The 8,834-nt window shown below is 33.2% G+C and overlaps 1 protein-coding gene across 2 annotated transcripts; it reads left to right on the top strand.

Annotated features, from left to right (window-relative positions):
• Positions 1-513: 513 nt before the first annotated feature.
• On the top strand, positions 514-5,062 carry LOC25492378 (vacuolar protein sorting-associated protein 24 homolog 1). 2 transcript variants are annotated; one of them, XM_039833769.1, is made up of 7 exons: positions 514-618; positions 699-816; positions 909-985; positions 2,159-2,261; positions 4,211-4,332; positions 4,428-4,616; positions 4,702-5,062. In XM_039833769.1, the coding sequence occupies exons 2-7, from the start codon at positions 705-707 to the stop codon at positions 4,780-4,782; spliced, it is 684 nt and encodes a 227-aa protein (XP_039689703.1). In that variant the 5' UTR covers positions 514-618; positions 699-704; the 3' UTR covers positions 4,783-5,062. The 2 variants fall into 2 exon arrangements, with proteins under 2 accessions (XP_039689703.1, XP_013455932.1); XM_013600478.3 differs by having other exon boundaries at positions 518-816.
• Positions 5,063-8,834: the final 3,772 nt, after the last annotated feature.

Below are 8,834 nucleotides of genomic sequence, written 5' to 3' on the forward strand. Positions count from 1 at the left end.
ATATTACAAAAGCAATTCCAGTCAAAGGAAGGTGGAATCTCGTCTTATTGGGAAACCTCAAGTCAATCACAACATCTTTTCTTCGTGTAACTTGGGATGCACCACACATTTTTAAATTTCGAACTCCGACTCTGACATATATTATGTAATATTTTTATTAACTGAGTTAAACTTACGAAGATAATTAATTAATATGAATAATTATTGCCATGCCAATTAATCAATTTAAAAATATATTAGTTGTTATATTCATTAATTAACATAACAACACATCATTATTAGATATATGTAATTTACATTGTTATTGTATGATAATTAAACTCTGATAAAAATGTTTTTATTTTCTTTTTATTTTTCAAATGGATATAATTTTAGTCCCTAAATTAGTTTGTATGAAATGCAAACAAGAGAATAAAATGAATAATTTTTTTAGGAACTAAACTTAAAAAAAATAAAATAAAATGTGGGAATACGCGTGAAAGGTAAAAAGGAGAAGATATTGAAGGTGGGTCTGTTTAATACTACGCATATATCACAAAAATATCGAACAATCCTTCTTCGATAATTATATTCCTTCAAAGATCTAATCTTCATAGATTCAATCAACCCTATTTTTGGGTAACGTTAATTCATTCCAATTCCCTCAAAAAATCCTTTTTTTTTTTTTGTATATATATAATTTTGGGTTTTGGGATCAGTGAAAAATGGAGAAAGTGATGAACATTTTGAAACCGAAACCAAATCCGCAACAGTTATTAAGAGATTGGCAACGTAAGCTTCGACAAGAGTGTCGAAACATTGAACGACAAATTCGTGGTAATTACCATTTTTATCTCTCTTAAAACCCTAATTGATACTTGATTCTTCTGATTATTTGTGGTTATGATTGGTTTTTGTGTTTGATTTAGATATTCAGAGAGAAGAAAAAAATGTGCAGAAAGCTATTAAAGAAGCTGCTAAGAGGAATGACATTGGCTCTGCAAAGGTAATTTTTTATTTTTATTTTTGAGATCCGTGGTTATGTTTCTTTGATGTTGATCTACCCTTGTTAGCTATTAAACATGGACACGGACACTGGATACGTGGACATCAGTAGTAATTTAAGAATATGAAACAGAGTGTTGGGCGGTTAAGAACCAACATGACAATAAAATAAGAGTGTAGTGGTGATGAGGATGTTGGGTTCGATGTGTGGTAAGACTAGACGTGATAGAATTAGAAATGACAACATTATATATAGAGAGAGTTGAGGTAGTATCTATAGTAGAAAGGATAGTTGAAAATAGGCTTAGGTAGTTTGGGCATCTAGAGAGAAGACGACTTGTAGATTATGTAGTAAGGAGAGTGGATCAAGATGGAGGGTAGTCAGATCACTGGATGCAGCGGAAGACCTAGAAAAACTATAAGAGAAACTATTAGGAAAGTTTTAGTGATTAATTAGTTGGATCCAAATATGGTTTATGATAGAACTTTATGGCTTAGTTTGATCTATGTAGCTGGTGACATAAGGTTTGGTTGTTGTCGTCATAATTGTATGTAATCTCATGTGTCGGTGTCGTACACGCACACCTATTGGACACCAGGCACGCCTTCGATTAGAATTGTTGGTGCTATAGAGCTTGCTAGTGCTATTAAAAAAATTATGTTGGGTTGTTTCACGCCATAGTGTATTTATTAATGACTTGAACCTGACATTTTACTTAGGAGTTAAGAGAGATCAAGCTTCTAGCCTCTTGAAACAACAGGTGTTGGTTTCAGCGTGTCTTCATTCCATTGTATTCTTTATGCTGAATGTAAGGTGGAATTGGATGTTGGTGTAGATACAAGTTTTTATGGATTATGCCGTACTTGTTAGGACCAATCACAATCATACCAAATTGAAAGCATGTTTGGTGTCCGACACTACACTGGCACCGACACAAGTGGATATATTCAAATATTTCACTTATCAAATTATTATCGGTGTTGACATGTTAGTGTCGTGTCCTGTTTTTGTGTGTCAGAGCTTCATAACCAATGCTATTTTTGGCTTGTACTGCTGTATCACCTTTTAGGCGGTCTTCTTTTTTTAGATTTCAAGGTTGAATAGAATAAAGTAGGTATCTTGAAACATTAAAATAGAAATCTAATCTTATTATGGTATTTGTTCAATATACAGGCACTCGCTACAGAACTTGTGAGATCTAGGAAAACAGTGAACCGTCTGTATGAAAATAAGGCACAACTGAACTCAATATCAATGCACCTTGGAGAAAGTGTTGGTAGGTTTTGGCATTTTTTTGTTTGCCTTAATTTGTCCTCTTAGTGCATGTTTGATGTCACGGTGGATTTACTAGAATCACGGCTTACCATTGTGATTTTGCAAAAACTACACTTTGTGCATGTTTGGTATCACAGTGGCTCACCGTGAGTCTGGCAAATCCATTATGATACCAAACATACTCTTCATTAAAAACAGTCCAAGTTAGCTCTTGTGATTCATACAAGTTGTGTGATAATTGTTGCTTAATTGAAGATCTTTAATTTTTCTTTACTCCCTCTTGTTAACTAAGTTGAATAGGTAAATTTGTCAATATTAGTGAATTTGTTGATGATAAAATGTTTTGTTATGGGGAAAACTCAACTGCGACTGTCTACGGATTTTATCTATAGGTTTTTGAGGTTAAGGGAAGAGCCGACTGTGATGTTTGTATGGCTTGCAACATAAATGTCCCACTCTTTGCACACAATCTCTAGGATAGGTTTCTAAATGTGCTATACCTAGGGACAGGAAAAGGGTCTTAGCGAAAGAGGTAGGGCTAAAAGAGACCAAACAAGAGGGTCTTCTGCAACTGTCTACGGATTTTATCTATAGTTTTTTGGGGTTGAAGGAAGAACTGATTGTGATGTCCGTATGGCATGCAACATAACTGTTCCACTCTTGGTACACAATCTCTAGGGCAGGTATCTTAACATGTTGTAGCTAGGAACAGGAAAAGGGTCTTAGCAAAGGAGGTAGAGCAAAAAGTGACCAACCGAGAGGGGCTGTGTGCACTTAACGTGATCAATGGATCTGTCGATGCTTTCATTTATTACGCGTGTACTTATCTCCAACTCATATAGGGGAAAAGGAATGGGGATAGTTTTATATAACCAGGCATTCATTCCTTAACCATGGACGAGCAGCTGCTTCTAAAGACCGGGCTCCCGGACATAAGAAAAAGAGAGCGGATTAGGAAAGATTTCAAAGGTTGCTTGCAACTTGCAAGTCTGAATTGTATTCATGAGGCATTCTGGGTTTCATTTGGGTTGGTCCATAAGTAGCTTATACAGGCGTATCTATTAGTGTTGGTGCATATGCATGTTTATGGGGGAGCTTAATAGCTATTAAAGCTTATGAGCCAAAAACATAAGCTTTAATAGCTAATTTTTATAAGCTATATGGTGTATGGTGTTTTACAATTATCAGGCTACTTTACAGGCCTAACTGAACTTGACAAGTAGGTAAGAACCCTTTGATAAGCTTCCACAGTCAAGAAGAGAATAAGTCAGCAAAGGGGCAGGGAAGTTGGAGCCAAATAACAAACTTAACAGGAGGTAATAGTTGTGGGTAGCAGAGGCCACAGAATATATGTAAGAGAGGATAGAGAGGAAAAGGGAAGTGTGTGGTCATGAAGATACTAGGGATCTTGAAATTACTAGCAAGGTTCATTGTGTCTAATAGAAGAATATTTCTTTCCTTTTCCTTTCTTGATATCAGTTGTTTAACGACTTTCCTAATCCTTTGTATGAAAATCATAGTTAAATGATGAAAGATAAAACTTCATTTTAATTGACACCTCCTTTGTGGTGCATTTTTGGGTTTTACTTTGGGGATAAAATTTTACTAACCGGTTTACAAGTCAAGTGAGGGCCAAATTAAAACAGGATGAGAGGTGAAAGGGTGCTTGGGGGTAACTGGCTAAGTCATGCATTGTCTGGTTCAGCTGTCTTATCTCAAGTATTTATTTGGCCTTATACAATGACTATATTATGACGAATCATACACGTGTAAATATATTGCTGTTGTGCATGTTTTATTGATAAGTTAGTGTAATATTTAAATTAATCAATTATATATTATTTTATCTGTAGAATCTCTTGCAATTAGTCATCATGAGATATTTGAGTTATTGATCACTTGATAATTTAACTGTTCATTGGAAATTCCTGATTTTGGTTGCCTTTGCAGCAATTGCTCGTACTGTGGGACATCTATCAAAGAGTGCCGAGGTTATGAAGCTTGTCAATAACCTCATGAAGGCTCCTGAAATGGCTGTTGCTATGCAAGAGTTCAGCAAAGAAATGACCAAGGTACGCCTTCATACTTCATTTCTCCTGCTCTCTCCTCGCCCCGTAGTCATAGAAGTCAATTGCATGATAATTATTGGTAATGTCTTCTGTTTCAGGCAGGAGTAATTGAGGAGATAGTAAACGATGCTGTTGACTCAGCATTAGATTCTGAGGACATAGAAGATGAAATAGATGAAGAAGTTGATAAAGTCTTAACTGAATTAGCCGGTGAGACAGCCGCACAACTTCCTGAAGCTGTGAGGAAACAAAAGGTGAAGCAACCTGCTCAAAGTGCTGCAGAGGAGGTACGTGCTGTTCAATTTCCTGGTAACAAGGCTCTTTTTGCGTCTCTCGAGTCTCACTAATTATGGAATGGATTATTATTTGTAGGAAGATGCTATAGCCGAGGGTGTTGATGACGAAGAGGAAATGGAAGAAATTAGGGCCAGACTCGCTAAAGTCAGGTCATAAACGAGTTTCTAAAAAGGTCACTTTAAAAACATATGACAGCGAGACGTAGATTTAAATTTAAATTTCGCACTGTCATAAAAAGTTATACTTTCTGGTCTTGCAATGCAGCCTCTACATTGTGCCCTGATATATATTATAAGAGTTGTTGACATCTTTGTATCCCATTTGTAATATTAGTATTGGAAAAGGTGACTTATATTACCAATCGCAACATAGCTAATATGTAAATTACACGAAATTCTTCAAAGTATATCATGCTATAGAGTTTTCAAGTTTATAAGATTAAGGGCAATACTAACTTTATCCATGATTGAGGATCAATTTTAATGAACTCCAGACCTGTGCTAGAGATTGCAACTCACCTCTTAACCGTCTCAGGTGTTTAAAAGTCACTATTTTTTTAGATTAAAATATCGAAAGTTAAGTCTAGTGTACTAAGTTTGAGAATAATGCTTAAATATGTCTATGTCTAATTGAGAATAATGTCATCCAATTTGTGAGGTGGAAATGAGAAATGAGAACATTTTTGTTATGCTAACATGACAATGATAGTTGCAATCCAAAATTTATACCAACTCGTTGGCATCAACAGTCATGAAATTGATTATTTCTCCATAAGTATGGCACTGTCTTAATTACCTGAAAGTGTTGAGGCTTTATTATATATCATAGTCACAAGCAGTGCTTGGGTTCGAAGTCCGAGTGGCTGCAACCTAAGGAACTAATGCCTCTGTGTTAAGCACTCTACAATGGCAAAGAAAAATGCAGAAACCAACACATAGCTTTGATTCTCATATAGCCTTTTCCATCAAGATAATGAACAAAAGAGTCAATAAGTTAAGGACCACCATAAGAAGCAAAATTGTTTAACAATGCAAGAAAAACAGTGAAAAGAATATCTTTCCTTCCTGAGATTATCAATGACTTAACCAACTTAAGTGTGGTCATTGACTGCACCACAATCAGCTTCAAGTTTTTCTGAAAAAGTTGGAAAAACTCAAACCACACTATCTCCAGTATCTAGCTAAGGGACATCCTCAATGTCTAAGGCTTTCTTATTGCCAAATGCTATAAGTGGTCCCACCCAAGTGAAAGTGAGAAGACCTAACCATCAGTAGTAAAGGGTTAACAGTGTCAGTCCCTTTGGTACATGCATGATATGTGGTTAGTGTATAGTTTTCCAAGTTACAAAGAGTATTGTTTATTTTTCATTGAGGATTATGCTAACAAATGCCCTAAAGACATTGTTTAAGGTTCATTATAAGAAATTTTATCTTGAAAATATAAGTCAAACACATGTAGAAAAAGAAATTAGACAAATTTCTATACAAAAGTTACTATTTTTAGTTGGATAAACAATATCTCAAGGGCACTTATTAGCCTTTCTTTTTTATAAAAATCTTGGACTTGCTTCAACTGCGGCTTTTGTTGCAACTATCTTTTTTTTTTTTTTTTTTTTGAATCAACTATCATTGTTATGTTACCATAACAAACGTGTTCTCATTTCCATAACAAAAATGTAGGGTGGTTAAAAGTAACCTTCAACTTATTTTTGTCTCATTGTTATGACCAATGTGCATATTTATTGTCAATTTTAGGGAGGTAATTTGAACACAGGTGTAAAATTTTAGGAGAGTATTTGCAAATAGGATTATAGGGTGAGTTAAAAAAATATCCCTGATTTAAAAAAATAATAATAAAAGAAGCAAAAACTCATATGACGTTGGCAGTGCCACATAGGCATATAACTGTCAGATCATCCTGACTAACAAAGAAAACTAATGGAGAGGAGAGTATTTGATCGACGTTTGACAAAACAAGAGGTTTTTGATGTTTCAAAAATTTCAGGAGGGTTTTTGCACGAAGTTATAATTTCAAGAAAGTAAGTGATCGTTTACCCATTTTTATGCAATAAATAAATTTGTCAAAAAAAAAAATGAAATAAATAGATATTTCAAGGGTCTTGTTTTTTTTTTTTTTTTTTTAACGGTTTTTAAAGGTTTTGTTAACGAGTGTCATAGGATCAGTTCAGTTGAAACATTTTGAAAAAGAGGGGAGGAAATATTTTAATTTGATATAATTGATTCAATTGTTATAAGAGAATGCAAGCAACCCATGCAAATTTACTTCTTTTACTATTTTAACCAATGTGATATGCGGCACTCATCAACATTCTCCATATATTTTAATTTTAAATACAAAACAAAGGGTACATGTTATTTGCACACCTTGCAAAGTCATTCTTAGAATATTTAGTTCTGAATACAAAAATCTCCTCCGATATGTTTTCCTAATTGACATACACAAATCCAATAATTACTCATATCGAGGAAATCAAAAATTTGAGAGCAAGAGACTTAACCTCTTTCTACAAAAGTCAACATCGATTAATTAATTTATAAAAAAAACGCTAACAAATGTTATTATAGAAATATACCTTTCAATCACTATTGTAAGTAAAAAATATATTTTAGATTCATTTATTAAATAATGTACGTAATTTTTCAAATTCATTTATTAAATAATATATGTGGTATATAATAAAAATAATATACATCATTAATTAAACGAATATAAAATGTAGATTTTTGTTTATAATACGACTAGAGAATGTAAGAAACAAAATATAATAAAAATATCTTAAAGTCGACCTCCTCTTAAAAATGTAAAAGATATTCTTCAAAATGTTTTTTTAATATAATTTATTTGTTCTTAATAAACATCCAAAAAGACTAGTTATCACTTTTAATTTATATTACTACACCTATCCCAATAGTATAATACACCCGATATTTTTTAAATTATTCCTGTTAAAACAAAATATATCCTTCCAATTATAGAGGTTGACAAAATCATCAATTTCATAATCCAAATTGAATGCTCGTGGACATATCATGACATAGTTAAATTAAAATTAATTATAATAAAACGAATTTAAATTACTCCCAATATAAAAAAGCTCAAAAATGATGAAGTAACCCTAACACAAACAAAACCAAACAACAATATGGTAGTCTCCAAAACCTCTATGTCTCTTTTGTTGTTGTTCATTTTATTTTCTTCCTCATATGCAACTTCTCGCACCACACATAATAATCAACAGATTCAAAAAACATCAGCATTTGAAAAGCTTGTAAGAAGCTTTAACTTATCCCCAAAGGATCCAGTTAATCTAATACATGGCAATCAGTCCTTTGATTATTTCCCTGGAAAGATTGTAGAGAAGAAGTTCTCCTTTTTAAGTAATACTAATGAAACTGAAAATCTCAATCACCATTTCGGATACTATTCGATTCCTCGTGCCCTAGGTGCAAGGTAACCTAAAATATTTATTATCGTTGCAATGTGTATGTGTGTTTTTCTCGCGTGATTCGCAACTACACTGCAATTCTGTTGATTTAGTTCCATAAACTAAAATTGAAACTTCGAGTTTTTTTATAACCAAATTTCCAAACTTAAAATTTGATTTGTCAATCTTGATCAAACTGTTCTAAGTGCATGAATGCATGCAGTCGAATGTTTGAATGTCAGAATATGATTTCGTACAAAAATGTTTGCAATTAATGTCAATGTAAAAGAGTGTGAATATTTTTATAAAACCATTTTTAAAGAGTTGTCAAAATCATATGTTAAGTTGTGATTAGTTAAAGTAGTTTTCAACCGCAATTTTAGTTATAGACAAAACTCTATTCTTTTTTTATCGGAACCTCAATTTTAATACGTTTGCTAAAATCATATTTAGGAACTCGAATTCTATATTTTTTTTTTTTTTGTGGTGGTCGGGGTTTGAACCCCGGACCTTGCATATATCATGCATTGTCCATACCAACGCTAAGCTCACGAGGACACTCGAATTCTAATCTTAAGTCGAAGTATCATTGACCAAAATCTACAAACTGAAGGGTTTACGCCAAAAAACAATACAAACAATCATTTTTTCTTCAATATTATGTACCAGTATAAATTAAGTTTTCCTTAAGGACCGAAAAAAATATTTTTGCCCTATGTGTTATGAATTGAACTTTACATTTTTTTCTTGATTGAATTATAGG

Source organism: Medicago truncatula, chromosome 4 (genome assembly GCF_003473485.1).
Source record: "Medicago truncatula cultivar Jemalong A17 chromosome 4, MtrunA17r5.0-ANR, whole genome shotgun sequence".
In the NCBI taxonomy this organism is placed as follows: Eukaryota; Viridiplantae; Streptophyta; class Magnoliopsida; order Fabales; family Fabaceae; genus Medicago; species Medicago truncatula.